This window comes from Balaenoptera physalus, assembly GCF_965194825.1.
Source record: "Balaenoptera physalus genome assembly, chromosome: 12".
Taxonomy (NCBI): Eukaryota; Metazoa; Chordata; class Mammalia; order Artiodactyla; family Balaenopteridae; genus Balaenoptera; species Balaenoptera physalus.
Genome location: NC_138897.1, coordinates 13,932,205 through 13,948,185, shown reverse-complemented (window position 1 = coordinate 13,948,185; position 15,981 = coordinate 13,932,205). Strand labels below are relative to the sequence as shown.

The following is a 15,981-nucleotide window of genomic DNA, read 5'->3' as shown; positions in this document are numbered from 1 at the left end:
TTTTGTGAGTCTGCTGATTAGAATTAAACATCAACTTTCTTAGGTGAACCACATTCGTAATATAATTGTCTATGAATTTTAGCTTAGGTTTCTTTAAAGAGAATCCAGAGACATTTCTGATACTGGGTACTGAATTTTTCTAGATTTTTATATTTTTCTTTATATTTAAATATGTATATATTTACAGTTGTCTTATATACATAATTAAGCAGCAATTTTTTTTTAACATCTTTATTGGAGTATAACTGCTTTACAATGTTGTGTTAGTTTCTGCTGTTTAACAAAGTGAATCAGCTATATGTATCCAAGCAGCAGTGTTTTAAGCAACTGGCCTTTATCAATTTTTTCTGAAACTTTCACCTTAGTTGTCATGGAAACATTAATTTTTTTACTTTTCACACTCATTTAAACATCCAATTAAATTTCATGATTTAATTTTCACCCTTATTATTTCATATGTTTACATACCATGTAATTAAATTATGTGCTGTTACAATAATCAATGCCACTGACATAAAGAGATTTGTGGGAATAAACACAGTTGCCTCTTGACAAGTAACTAACTCAACAAATACAGATCATGCTTGATGGAAGCCTGTTTGCTCTAAGTGATCAGCATGCCATAGGCAGCATTTAAGAGATCTGCTTCTTCTATATTCTTCTGTTGTTCTGTTGGACATACCAGTTTGGTTTTTTTTTAATGTCCTTAACTACCTCATCTCAAGTCATTTCAGAGGATTTAATGGTTAATCACTTCTTACCTGGTCTCAGATGTTTACGAATTGACATGGAACATCTTTCTCCAGAGCATGAGGTAAGCTACTATCATGATTAAGCCACTGTGATTATCAGTGCCACGTTCATGTGTTTTAATATCTCCTATATAGACTTTCATTCCTCTCCATATGCGGTGCGATTATGATATGCTGTGCCTAATTTTTTAAAGTTTAGTTCAGCATCATTTTATGGATTTATTTACTAGCTATGAGATCTTAAGCCACTCCTTTAACATCTTTGAGCTTCTGTTTAATTCTGTAAAGTAGGAATAACGTTCTGTCCTTCACTGAATATAATTAGAATTTAGTAAGAGAATGTATGTGAAATGCTTTTTATCTGTAAAATGCTGTACAGTATTATCTCTGACCATTAACTTTCTTAGAAGCAAAGTTTCTATTTTCTCTCTCCATTTCCTCATAACTCTTTTCATTCTATTTGTCTTCCAGTATTCTCCAAAACCCTGTTTGTCATTTATTTCCTATTCTATATCTTCAACCTGTTTTTCTAGCAGCTTTTCTTTAACCTATTATCGTGTTTGACTCTTCCCTCCTAAACAAATCAAAACAAAAACAAAATCTTCCCTTCATCCCTCCCTCATATCTCTTTTTCCTCCCAGCAGTTTACACCCCCTCTCTCAACTTTCACACTGTCTGTTGGTACGTCGTATTCATTACCATCACAGTAATCCAACAAAACTTCTGTCTCTACGATCACTACTGATCAAAGTGCTGCACCGAAAGGACACTTTTCAGACCTGATAGGAGCACGCAGGAGTATGTAGCCTTTTCATCCATATCTTCGTCAACACTTGGTATTCTTAGACTTTTTAAATTCAGTAGATATAAAGTGGTATATCACTATGGTTTTCATTTGCATTTCCCTGATTATTGTCAAACTTGAGAATTCTTTGTATGTTCACTAACATCAAAGCCTTTTTAGGTTTTTTGCCCATTTTTCCCACTTTGGGTTGTCTTTTTTCCTGTTATTTCCTTGAAGTTTGTTATATAATTGGAATATCAGTATTCGGTCAATTTTGTGTCTTATGAATATCTTTTTCCAATTTTTGATGTTTTTTCACATTTTTGGCCCATTTGAACACTGACTTTTAATTTTTTAATAGATTGATTGATCATTTCCATGACATGATCTCCTATACTTTCTTCTTAAAACGTTTAAAGTTGTATTTTCACAATAGAATTCTTAATCCATCTAAAATTAGTTTTTACATATGATGTGAGGTAGTGCTTAAGTTACATTTTTTTCTATATGGATAACCAGTTGTCCTATTATTGCTTATTGAACAGTGCATCATGTCTATACTGATTGACAGTGCCACCTCTGTCATAGATGATGTTTCCTTGTATGCATGTGTCTGTTATTAGGGAACATTCTTTTCCACTGGTCTCTTTCTCAATTATTGTAACATTGATACCCTGTCTTCATTACAGTTGCCTTGTTAAAAAGTCCTAAAATCTAATAGGGCAAGTCCAACACCCTGTTCTTTTTTAGAACTGTTCATGACCCCTAGCGTTTTTATGTAAATTTTAGCATTATCTTATGAGACTCCAAGAAAGATCTCGTTGAGATTCTGATTGAAATTGAGTTGATTTTATAAATTAATTGGGAGAGACATCAACTTCATGGTTTTGAGTCTTCCTATCCAGAACATACTATATCTTATGTTTATTTAGATCTCCTTTAATGTCTTTTAATAAAGTTTTATAACTTTGTTTGAAAAAACTGTCACTTTATATCTATAATGTTATAATGCTACCTTTTTTAGGATTATATGTTTTTTAACCCTTTCTTGCTGATGTATAGAAATAATATAACTTTTGTATGTTGAACTTATGTCTGGCCAACCTGAGAAACTTTATTATTAATTCTAATAATAAAATGTCACTGGATTTTTTATAAGTTTCAAGTGTAGAAAAGTCACCTGTAAATAATAGATTCTTGTGTAATACTTTTATTTTTTTCCCTTTTCCTTACTGTAGGATCTTTTATATTGCTATCCCTCTTTTACTTCTGATATCAATTTGTTTCTTGCTTTCTTTTTAAAATAGTTTTGATAGGGGTTTATCAATTCTATTAACCTTTTCAAATATTGAACTTTTGGCTGTGTTGACTTTTCTCTATGTGTTAGTTTCATTGATTTCTATTTTCATCTTTATTTCCTTCTGCTTTCTTTAGATTTGATTTTTTTTCTGTTTTTCTAAGTCCTTAAGGAGGAGGCTTAGATTATTTACTTGTTAACTTTTCTTCTTTTCGGATACATAAATTTAAGGCTCTAAGCGTTCCTTCAGCCACATCCCTTTTACTGCATTGTAGCTTTGTTATCATTTAGTTCAAATTAGATTCTCATTTCCATTATATTTTTATTGATCCATGGATTTTGTTTCATAAGGTAAAGGCAGTTAATTTTATGAGTCAGTTCTCTTATATTTGTATTAACTTTTTGTAATCTGCTTGTTCTATCAGCTATTGAAAGACATGTTAAAATTATGATTGAGAGTTGCATCTTTCTCCTTTTAGTTTTATCAATTTTTGCTTTGTATATTTTATAGATTCCCTTTATCAGCCTGAGGAAGTTCGCTTTTTTTGCTAGTTGCTTGAGTATTTTTATCATGAAGGGGTGTTGAATATTGTCAAATGTTTTTTTCTGCGTCAGTTGAGATGATTACATGGTTGTGGTTTTTTATTCTCTTACAATGTTTTATATTAATGGATTTTTATATGTTAAAGCAACCTTTGCACTACTGCAATAAATCCCACTTGGTTATGGTATATAATTCCTTTTATATGAAGGTAGATTCAGTTTGCTAGTATTCTGGTCAGGATTTTTGCATCGAAAATGAAGGCCACTTGTAGAATAGAACAAATAAGAAGGCTTATTTTCACTACCTTCCATTATTGTAGAGTGGGACTGAAAATAGGGGGAGTGGTTAAAAGTTTTTGAAAGGATCAGACTCCCAGATTCCCTTTTGAACCTTGGTGGAAGACTGGAGCTTTCCTTTCTAGACTTGAGATATCAGGCCTAGCTGAGAGCAGGAATAAGGTGCTATAATGAAAGGAGGGAAATTAAGTCGAAGGTATAGTTAGTCATTAGAAAGCTCATTACCTTTCTACTTCTTGGCTCCAGGAATGGGATGGCAGCCAGAATTATATTTGCAGGGAAAAAAAGATTGGCAGAAAGTTTGTGCCAGAGTCACCTTAAAGTGAATTTACTCATGCATGAAGAGATCCTAATCAACGTTTTAGTACCTCAGTCTTTAGTGGATATCCCAAGATCACCAACCATTTGAGAAAAGCCTCTGACATCAAAGACAGAGGTGAAAACATACACACAAGAAAAAGGATACTGGAGGGAACAGACAATACAGGGAGCGGAAGAGAAAGTACAAAAACTCTCCCAAAAAAACACTGATGAAAAAGAAAATAGCCAAACAAACGAAATCTGTAATCTGTCAGATGAGAGAGCGGGAAAACATTAAAAAATCAAAAGTCTTTACCATAATCTGCAAGGCACTAGAGGACCCAGCTCCTTCCTCCTTACCTCCCGGGCCTCACCTTCTACCTTCTGCCTTGCTCACTCTGCACCCACCACTCTGGCTTCCAGGCTTAGAATACAATAGACATACTCCCTCCTGGAGTCTTTGCTCAGCCTCTAACCCGGGTCTCACACACTTACTCCTCATGTCCCTCAGGTTCTTGCTTAAATATCATCCTCTCCGTGAAACCTGCTTAGAACACCTCCATGTAAATTGTAATATTCTTCACTTTGGCCTTCTATACCCCTTATCTCACTCAGTGTTCTTTCCAAAGCCCTTATCACTTTGTAATATACTATATGATTTACGTATTTTTTGTGTTTGTTGTCTATACCAAAGGAACATAAGCTCTCCACAAGGAGGAAATGTTGTCTATTTGCTGCATCCTCTGTGTCTAAAAACATGCCTAGCACATAGAGGGTGACAATAAGTTTGTTGTCTAGTGACCTCCATGCACAAATATGGGCCAAGAAAATTCAGGAGGGCCATTTGGTTTCCGGTGTGGGTGCCAGCATTTGGGGCAGCAGCTTCCATCCCTCCACCCTTTCCATTACTCAGTCTCCCCGCAGGAGTGATAGCAACTCTTAGACACCCATTGTCTCCCCAGTTTTAGTGACCACAGACCTATATCTGGTCTCTGCCCTAGACTTTAAAATAGAGCATCTTGCTTGTTGCAACCTGGAAAAAGCAAGGGACAAGGGACAGAACAACTTTTACTGGGAAAATATGTCTGACCATGGTATGTGTATTTGTTAAATGTATAGATGTATATAAATTTTACTTTTAACATTAGATAGTGGGGAAAGCTAAGGGAGAATGTAATCAGACTCAGAAGGAAGGTTAGTGAAAATCAAAGTGAATTATTAAGTTATACGATTGAGATCTTTTAAAGCTATTTCGGTACCTAGTCTAGCAATCCAATGTGAATTCCTTTAACAAAGTAACTGCCAAAATTTTCAGTTTTTGGTTAACATATTAGCTTATGGGAATATTAAAAATTCAATTAAAAACTTTAAACCATAGCATTTTACTATGTTAACAGTATTTCTCTAAAGTCATTTTTTTTTAAATCAGGTTATTTTAACTTCCATGATAAAAGAATGTGAACAAAAAGTAGAGAACAAGACGGTCCAAGAGCCTCAAGGGTAAGACATTAATTCTTTTTTTAAGGCTTTAGTTAACCTTAATTTCTCTATATAAATTTTCTTTAGGTGGGTATAGTGTTTTATATTGTGTTATTTTGTAGTCATTAATTTAGAAGACAAGAAAATCCTTTAAATCAGCAGTTCTCTAATGCTAATCCATAAACCATCTGGGAAATATAAAATTCAGATCTCTATCTCATTCTCTGTGACCTCAACATTCTGAGTCAGCCTAGGGATCTGTATATTTAAAAGCTTCCAACAAAAACACTAATTTGAAAAGATATATGCACCCCAATGTTCATAGCAGCATTATTTATAATTGCCAAGGTATGGAAGCAACCTAAGTGTCCATCAGCAGATGAATGGATAAAGAAGATGTGGGGTGTGTGTGTGTGTGTGTGTGTGTATGTGCGTATATATATATATATATATATATATATATATATATATACGCACATACACACACACACACATATACATACATACATACAGTAGAATACTACTCAGCCATAAAAAAGAATGAAATTTTGCCATATACAACAACATGGATGGACTTGGAGGGTATTATGCTAAACAAAATAAGTCAGAGAAAGACAAATGCTGTATGATATCACTTATATGAAGAATCTAAAAAATACAACAAACTAATGAATATAACAAAAAAGAAATAGACTCATAGACATGGAGAACAAACTAGTGGTTACCAGTAGGGAGAGGGAAGGACGGAGGGGCAATATAGGAGTAGAGGATTAAGAGGTACAAAGTATTATGTATAAAATAAACTACAAGGATATATTGTACAACACAGGGAATATAGCCAATATTTTATAATAACTATAAATGGAGTATAACCTTTAAAAATTATGAATCATTATATTATAAACCTGTAACATATAAGATCGTACATCAACTATACTTCAGTAAAATATAAAAATAAAATAAATACAAGCTTCCAAAGAGATTCTGATAGGTAGCTGGATTTGAGAATCACTGGTGAACATAGTTTGTAGAAATTTATGAGAGGAGTTTTAAGATTTAACTTGATTCACTGCATAAAGGATTGTCAACTTGTGAATGTTCTAGTCCCATGCTTCTAACCAAACTAATTAGAATTCAAAGATTCAGTGAAATTAAAATATGAACATAGATGTGAAAGAATAAAGTTGGGCATTTCAGGACAGGAAGTAATTTACAAATAGTCTGTGTGTACTCTCTTTCTGAAGTAACCTTGAACAGTTGATCTTAAATGGACTCTGTTAGGCATGAAAAGCTCAACGGTGTTTCCTTTATGAAACTGACTACCAGGAATAAGTGTTTCATCTTGTCAGGCTAGGTACACAGAAGCACACTCCTCCACACCCACAACCCCAAGACACACACACACACACACACACACACACACACACACACGAGTCTTTTGCCTTTTACTATGAGTCAAAACTCTTGCTTTAGCCTCCTAGAATGGTGGGAGCTCTTCTATCATTTTAGCCATGGAAAGTTATAAAACAATAGACATACTTTGATAGGTTTCTATTCTGAACACAAAATCCATAAAATTAACATTAAGGCAAATAATTCTGTTCATTTGTTGTACATTAAATATTAAAATTATTTGGTGCCTTATTAGTTTAAAATGTAAAAGGTTTTGGACCAAAATTGAGAAAAATTATATGTGAGATACATTCTAAATGAAATTTCATGAATTATCATGTAGGAATTTTACAAGAAAGAAATCTCTTTGTAACTTCCTAAGATTGCTAAGGTTATATGACCTTCCTTTTTAAGAAGAAAAAAAAATTCACTTTCATAATCATATTTTCCCATGTTATTCAAATCCTCTATATTATCATTTATTATTGTAACTCTGTTTTTTAATTTATTTTTTTATACAGCAGGTCCTTATTAGTCATCCATTTTATACACATCAGTGTATACATGTCAATCCCAATCTCCCAATTCATCACACCACCACCCACACGTGCCTCTGCTTTCCCCCCTTGGTGTCCATATGTTTGTTCTCTACATCTGTGTCTCAATTTCTGCCCTGCAAACCAGTTCATCTGTACCATTTTTCTAGATTCCACATATATGTGTTAATATACGGTATTTGTTTTTCTCTTTCTGACTTACTTCACTCTGTAGGACAGTCTCTAGATCCATCCACGTCTCTACAAATGACCCAGTTTCGTTCCTTTTTATGGCTGAGTAATACTCCATTGTATATATGTACCACATCTTCTTTATCCATTCGTCTGTTGATGGACACTTAGGTTGCTTCCATGTCCTGGCTATTGTAAATGTTATTCAAATCCTCTATATTATCATTTATTTTTTTTAACTCTTACTGTAGAGAATTTCAAAATAACACAAAAATAAACATGAAATAATGATTTCCCATGTACTCATCACTCAGCTTCAACAATTATCAATTCATAGTCAATTTTATTTCATCTATACCCAACTCTTTTCCCCTCCCATATTCTGATATGCATCTCTAAAAGATAAGTGCTATTTTTTTAAACATAAACACAATATCATCACACCATAACAACACCTTAATATCATTTATTATCTGGCCTTTGTTCAAATTTCTAATTGTTTCATTAATGTCATTATTGATTTGTTGTTTGTTTTTTCCTTACAGTTTGTTTCTTTGAGTCAGGATCCAACATTCCATATATTATAAGTGGTTAATATGTTTCTTGAATCTCTTTCAATTCAGAGGTTCCCCTTGTATCTCTTTTTTTCTCCATACAATTTACTTGTTGAAGGAACTGAGTCATTTGTCCTATAGAGGTTCCCACAGTCCAAATCTTGCTAATTGCATTTCCCTCGTGTGTTTCAAAATGGTCCTCTGTATTTCCCATAAATTTACTAGTTGGATCTAGATCTAGAGATGTAATCAGGTTTGGGACATGTTTTTTATTTGCCAAGACTTCTACATAGGAGGAGGTGTGTTTTCATCGTGAGGCAGGTAATGTCTGATTCTCTCTTTTTTTGGTGATGTTAACATCTATTAATGATGAATGCTAGATCCATTAATCCATTAGCAATTACAAAATGTATTACTCTATCAAACCTTCTTCATTTGTGAGCTAGAATTCTTCAGAAAGAAAACTGTCCTCCATATGTACTATTTTTACCAAGTCATACCGTTTATATAGTAAAGACAAGATAAATGTTCAATTCTTTCTCTTTGTGTACCAGTTTCCAAAGTAATGAACTGATCCACCCTCCAACCGGAGGCAAAAGAAAAGAGAAAAGGGATTACATGCAGAAATATCAGCACTGTGCAAAAGGACAAAAGTTTCAGAAAAGCATATTTGGGAACTGTAATTAAAGCTAGAGCACAGAGTATGTACGGGAGAACAATAGAGATAAGTCTATAAAGGTAGACGGGCACCGTTAATAAAGAACTTTGTATGCCACATGAGAGGTTTGGACTTATCCTGTGGCCAGGAGTCAACAAACTTTCTCTGTAAAGACAGTAAATATTTTAAGCTTTGCGATTCATACGGTCTCTGTTACGAGTACACAGTTGAACTCTGCTGTTGTAGCAGTAAGCAGCCATTGACAACATGGAAATATATGGCTTTGGCTGCATTCCAATAAAACTTTATTTACAAAAACAGGCAGCAGAATGGATTTGGCCTGTGACCCTTAGTTTACCAACCCTTAGTAACTTTGCTTCTCAGGCCTTAGGGTCCGTCAGAATCACCTGGAAATTTTTGGGTGCCATCTCCAGAGTTTTTGATTCAGAAGATCTGGAATGGAGCCTGAGAATTTGAATTGCAACAAATTCCCAGGTGATGTTAATACTATGGGTCCAGGAGCCACACTTTGAGAACCGCTGCTTTGGAAGCCATGTTCTAGTGAATACAAGCAACAGAGAAGCAGATGGAACAGAAAGTTACTGTAGTAACCCATGATGAAGGCAGGTGTGGGCATGGATGGGCAGGTAATAATAAGATACACTCATAAACCAGACACCATTCTCAACATTTTTCATATATTTGCTAATAATTTATCATAATAACCCTATGAAGTAGATACTATTACTATTCCCATTTTACAGATGACACAGAGGTTAGGTAACTTGCTCAAAGGCCACCTAGCTACTAAGTGGAGGAACCAGAATTCAAACCCAGGCATTGTGGTTCTTGAGACCATGGTCTTAACCACCATGTTTTACTGCCTATATGTAACAGTGAGTATGAGAATAAGATGGACTCAAGATATATTCAAATGTGAACTCAGTTTAACTTGGCAACAGATTAGAGTAAGAGAGAACTAGAATCTAATAAGGATTCCCAGATTGAATGATGGCGCGGTACAACCAAATGGAACTGTTCTGAAGAGGAATATTTAACATTTGAGGTACAGGAAGAAAAACACTACAAGCAGTTATTGAGATTTAGGAACAATTAGGATATAGGTGGTAGTTAAAGGCTTAGATAAGGACTAGAGGTGGATGGATGATATCACTTGGAAATGGAGCTCAGACCTGGAATTAGACCAACATTTAAAATGCAGCATTTAAGGAACTTCCCTGGTGGTGCAGTGGTTAAGAATCTGCCTGCCGATACAGGGGACTCGGGTTCGAGCCCTGGTCCGGGAAGATCCCACATGCCGGGAGCAACTAAGCCTGTGCGCCACAACTACTGAGCCTGTGCTCTAGATCCCAAGAGCCACAACTACTGAAGCCCGCACACCTAGAGCCCATGAGCCCATGCTCCACGACAACAGAAGCCACTGCAAGAAGAAGCCCGTGCACCGCAACGAAGAGTAGCCCCTGCTTGCCACAACTAGAGAAAGCCCACACGCAGCAATGAAGACCCAATGCAGCCAAAAATAAATAAATAAAATAAATAAATTTTTTTAAAAAGTGCAGCATTTAAGAGAAGCTTAACTGAGAAATAGGAGGCAAATCAGAGTGGTGTCAAAAAATCAAATAGGGGTTTCAAAGAGAAGGAGTAGTGATCTTTGATTTGCAAGATAATAGCGATGTGGAGAGAGAGAGAACTATTCTAGGACATAAATAATTTTAAAGATAGGCCAGAAGTAAGAGATTCTATAGATTCAGAATCAACAAGAAATGGCAGCTGGTTGGCTATGAGTTGCAAAGGAAAGATCTGAGAATCCCTTGAAAGCCTGCAGTAAGAAGACATTACTTTACAAGGCAGCCCATTTCATTTTTAACAACTCTGTTTTTAAAATATTCCTTTCTCACCCTGAGTTAAAGTCTCCCTTCCTATAACATCTACTGTCTGTACCAGGTTTTCATCATTTGGCGGAGGGGTCAGAGTCAGACCCTTTTGTCTAACTGATAAAAATGTAAACTCTTTCTTCAGGGAAAAAAAAAAAAAAAAAAGCCATAATGCAATGGTTCTTTACTAGAAAGCTTTGTAAAATACATACCTGGGTCCTCTACCCCAGATGGAAAAAATCAGAATCACTGGGTTTAGGTCTAGGTGTCCACATTTCAAAAAGTTCCCCCAGGTAATTGTGATGTGCATCAGTAGAGCTCTATGGATATATACAGCCGTGCAGATATATATTATATATCTCATTTTTCACGAGTAACATAGAGAGGTATCTTAAGTCTCCTAAATCTTCTCTTCTCCAAACCAAACATTCTTCATTGCTTTCGCTTTTACCTCTTATGGTTTCCAGACTCCTTAGCATCATTGTTGCACTCCTCTTAGAATATCGTTAACACTTGATGGGGGACTTCCCTGGTGGCACACGCTCCCAGGGAAGCATGCTCCCAATGCAGGGGGCCTGGGTTCGATTCCTGGTCGGGGAACTGGATCCCACACTCATGCCACAACTAAGAGTTTGCATGCCACAGCTAAAGAGCTGGCGACCCGCAACTAAGGAAGCCCACCTGCCGCAACTAAGACCCAGTGCAACCAAATAAATAAATATTAAAAAAAAAGAAAAAGACTTGATGGTATCTCAAGTATTATCTGAGCCATGTATCTTGTTTTTGTAGATACAAACTAAAATCATACTTATCTTTTACTTAACACTGTTCCTTACAGAAAAAAACAGTACTATAAACCTAGAGTGTTAAGGAAAGGCATCATGGAAAAGATGGGGCTTGAGCTGGGAATTGAAAGATGGCTAGACACGAGATAAAAGAAGAAATATTTAAGTTGAGAATGGTTTGAACAATTAGACTAGGCAGACCTGACTCAAGGGGGTCTAGAAGTTAAGTAGTGATGGTTGGTTAAACACACACACACACACACACACACACACACACACACATAAGAATTAGATTGCTATGTTTCTTGAATGCCATGCATATTTTATCTTGTAGGTGGTAAGTGGCCACTGAGGATTTTGAGAAGGGGTGTGATATAAAGAAGTGATTATTTAACAGGTGAATCTGACTAATACAAGGAGACCAGATCCAAAACTTTTGGAATAATTCAGTTGTAAAGTATTGGCATTAGAAATAAAAGTAAACAATAAAGAAGATGTTGTAGAATAAAGTCACAAGATTTGATGATAGTTTGAAATGGAGAGCCATTATATTCACTGTTGGGAAGAGAGGAAAAGGATAGAACCACTGGCAAGTAAAGAAATAAAAGTGAGTGATAAAAACTCTCCAGAAAATGTGCATAGAGGGAACCTACCTCAACATAATAAGGTCCATATATGACAAACCCACAGCAAGCCTCATACTCAACGGTGAAAAACTGAAAGCATTTCCACTAAGATCAGGAACAAGACAAGGATGTCCACTCTCACCACTATTATTCAACATAGTTTTGGAAGTCCTAGCTACGGCAATCAGAGAAGAAAAAGAAATAAAAGGAATACAGATTGGAAAAGAAGTAAAACTGTCACTGTTTGCAGATGACATGATACTATGCATAGAAAATCCTAAAGATGCCACCAGAAAACTACTAGAACTAATCAATGAATTTGGTAAAGTTGCAGGATACAAAATTAATGCACAGAAATCTCTGGCATTCCTATACACCAACAACGAAAAATCAGAAAGAGAAATTAAGGAAACGATCCCATTTACCATCGCAACAAAAAGCATAACATACCTAGGAATAAAGCTGCCTAAGGAGGCGAAAGACTTGTACTCAGAAATAAAAGTGGGGAGTTATTTCTAAAGTTAGGGTATGAAAAAAAACTTGAGACATTGGCTTTATCTAGCAAACAGTGGTAATGTGGGACTGGCCCTCAGGAAAAATGTTGTGATTCAATAAATATTTTTGAGTCATCCTATGGAGATGTTACTTAAAACTTATAGAATGAGTAAGTTTTGTAATTGAAGTACTAGAGCAAAATGCTGAGCCTTATGGAGGATTACTTTGTGGGAAGAGGAAAAGCAGCAAGAGAGGGGTTTTCAGAGCACGTAGGGACAGACCAGGTTGATGTACTGGCAGAGGAAAAGCAGCAAGAGAGGGGTTTTCAGAGCACGTAGGGACAGACCAGGTTGATGTACTGTCAGGAGAGCAGTGGGAAGAAGAGACTTTCAGGATGGGCATCGTGGTCAGGTATTTAACTGAGTAACTCAGCACACACCTTTAAAGACCACATAGAACCAGAAGTCTTTGGTAGCAGCACATACTTCATGTATAGATTTAACAGACGTCTGTTGAGCTCCTGTACCTTGCTCACCACTCATCGTCTTCGACAGGTTCAAACATATTCTCTTACTTAGTCCTCAAGATATTTTGCAATAACAGTTGCAAAATTTTACAGAGGAGGAAACTGAATCAGAGTGATTTAAAGCATCTTGGCCAAAGCCACAAGGCCAATAAGCTGGATTCCTTAATCCATTACAGCACAATTGTTGGATCACTGAAAAATTGTCCTTTATCAATACTCTGTTCAGTAATATGATAAACCAGCTGTCTTTAGTAGTCATTTAGATTGTGCTTACTTCCTACACAGAAGGTTGGTCAAAAAGAAAGGAAAAGATTTGACACTGTCCATCAAAACTAGTGCAGTTGGCAATTGAGGACATGTTTCTTCTCCCCAACCCCGCCCCCCAAAAAAAGTAATATGTCATAGGATTGTTAAAGACCTCACTGTGATTTCATTTACTCATCTGTGAAAATAGGGATAATATCTATCTTCCAGGGTTGCTGTAAGAATTAAATGAAGTAATGCTGATAATAAGAAGAATAACTAACACTTAGAGCATGCTATTACGTGCCTGGCACTGCTAATAAGCACTTTACACTTGTATAATCCTAAATAGCCCTGTGAAGTAGGTACTAGAATTATCTCCATTTTATAGATGAGGAAACAGAGATTAAATAACTTGCCCAAAGTCACACAGCTGGTAAGTGACAGAACCGAGATTCAGTCTCATTCCACACTTGCTCCTAATCACTATACCACACTGCTTCCTTTAAAAAAACAATGAACATGAAAGCTGCTAACCTATTATGGTACCAAAAAACTCTACTCCATAAATACTTGTTTCCCTTTTGTGATACCAGTTCAGAATGTATTTATTAATGTTATACTACTAAAGAAATGAAAAAATAGATATTTTAGTTTTTTAATTGCTTTACACAAATTTCAAAATTTCTTTCCTAGCTCAATGTCAATTGCTGCAAGCTTAGTGAGTGAAGATACAAAGACCAAGTTTTTGAACAAAATGGGCCAGTTGACAACATCAGGTGCCATGTTGGCCAATGTGTTTCAGAGAAAGAAGTAAAAGCAGGAAGGAAGCCCCCAGTAAACACTAAATGGACCTCAAGCAGACTGGTTCCTTGTACTTGAAGTACTTGCCTTTTTTTATTTCTTTTTTATGTTCTTGCATTATAATTTTATCTTAACCTCCAAAGATATTTGCACTGCTTTTGATTATTGCTGTATATCTGTTAATTTTGGAGTTACAACTGTGGTGATAAAAAATTGAGTTGATAGTCTGTACCAAGTCCCTCCTCTATGTTCTTGTCTTTCAGAATAATTTTATATATATATAGAAGAGGTTTTTTTTTAATTTTTGGATGGGATATTAGCAAATATCTGTATGATACACTAAGCTATTACAGTGGTACTTAAAATAATGTAAATTTGCAGTCATTGTTATAAAGTAATAAAAGTGGAGATTACTTAAGTATTTAAATTATGAAGAATAATGCAGACTTTTTATTGTTTCTTAACTGACTAGAAAGAGCCACCAGCATTACTCTGTGCCTTTTGGACTTCAGTTTGTGTGTCTGCAGGAATGGTGTGCATTCCATTCACACAGTGTTTATAATACTGCAATGAATTTGAATTGCAAATCCTACAGTAAGTAGATAATAATGAAACTTTCAATATTTCAGCACTCTCATGAATATTCTTTAAGTGCTATTTAAACCTCCCCATCACTTACATGCGTATAATGGACTTAACCTGAGGAAACCCAGCACAGAAGCATGGGGAGTGGTTAACCAAGGTGAATTTTACATACTGGTGTGTAGTAGATTTAAATTCTCAAAACTAAATTTAAGTAAGAAGAATTAATAATTGTGACATTTTTTCCCAAACCGAAATACAGAAAAAATATGGTTTGAATCTAATATTTAACACCTATTTACATAAAATATTTTATTTAAGATGTTTTCTAATTATTTTAATTTCAGAGATTATCTTTTCATTCTGTGTGTTACAGAGAAGTACAGAAAAGTTCAGGACATTTGGGGGCTGCTTTTTTCCCTCTAAACTAAAAATGACATTGGCTAAATTATGACTGGTTAGTCATCACCTTGTCCCTTGAAGTCAGTGACTATTCTTGTGTTTGATATATATTACATAGAGTCTTAAGTCAGTGTACCGTTCCACTGGAATTTGACAGTTGTCTTTAAAGTAATGCAACTTGAAGTAGAAAAGAGTGGTCCTGGACATAGAAGGGAGGTGGTTGGTTTAAGGGGTTAATGTGAGGCCTTTTTGAAAAATGCATATTTTGGTAAAGAGAATTCTCTTTTGAGCACAGCTGATACAAATGGGTGATTGTCATGTTTGTTGTATAAACTGGTTTAATACACTTGGAACATAGGTGGATTATATTCACTTCCTGGGAAAGCTAGCTTACCACATACTAAAGCTTATAAAATAAGTTGCCATAGGCAAAGCCATTTAAAAAGTTTATTCTGAAATTATTTCTTTTACCTACAATGAAATAATTGTTAACTAATTAGTCTTTATGGAAACTGTTGGATTCTAGGCATTCCTGAGAAATTGAAAGTGGCTACCTTTCATGTCAAAAATGTTGATCTATTATAAATAAAATGTTTTTGCATACTTGTTTTGGTTTTTGCTATGTGTGTTTATTTTCATTTTGAAACACTATATCCTATATCCAAGCAAAATGAAATGAGAAAGTGTATATTCATTAAAATATATTTTATTTTAGGAATATAAGCTATATAAATTACCTATTTTAGTTTACTTTTACTAAAAAAAGATTATGTTGTATAAAATTAATACATTTCTGAGGTGATTTAAAGAAAAACTGTTTAAATTCTTATTTGCTTTGA

At 35.1% G+C, this 15,981-nt stretch overlaps 1 protein-coding gene across 8 annotated transcripts in view; it reads left to right on the top strand.

Annotated features, from left to right (window-relative positions):
- RELCH (RAB11 binding and LisH domain, coiled-coil and HEAT repeat containing) overlaps positions 1-15,748 on the top strand; it is a 121,199-nt gene extending 105,451 nt beyond the window's left edge. For 7 of the 8 annotated variants that reach the window (XM_082416915.1, XM_082416914.1, XM_082416916.1 and 4 more), the window contains 3 exons: positions 726-814; positions 5,403-5,473; positions 14,051-15,748. In XM_082416915.1, the coding sequence (XP_082273041.1) occupies positions 726-814; positions 5,403-5,473; positions 14,051-14,171 (281 nt within the window). In that variant the 3' untranslated portion in view covers positions 14,172-15,748. The other variant, XM_082416917.1, reaches the window with a different exon arrangement.
- The last annotated feature ends 233 nt before the right edge of the window (positions 15,749-15,981 follow it).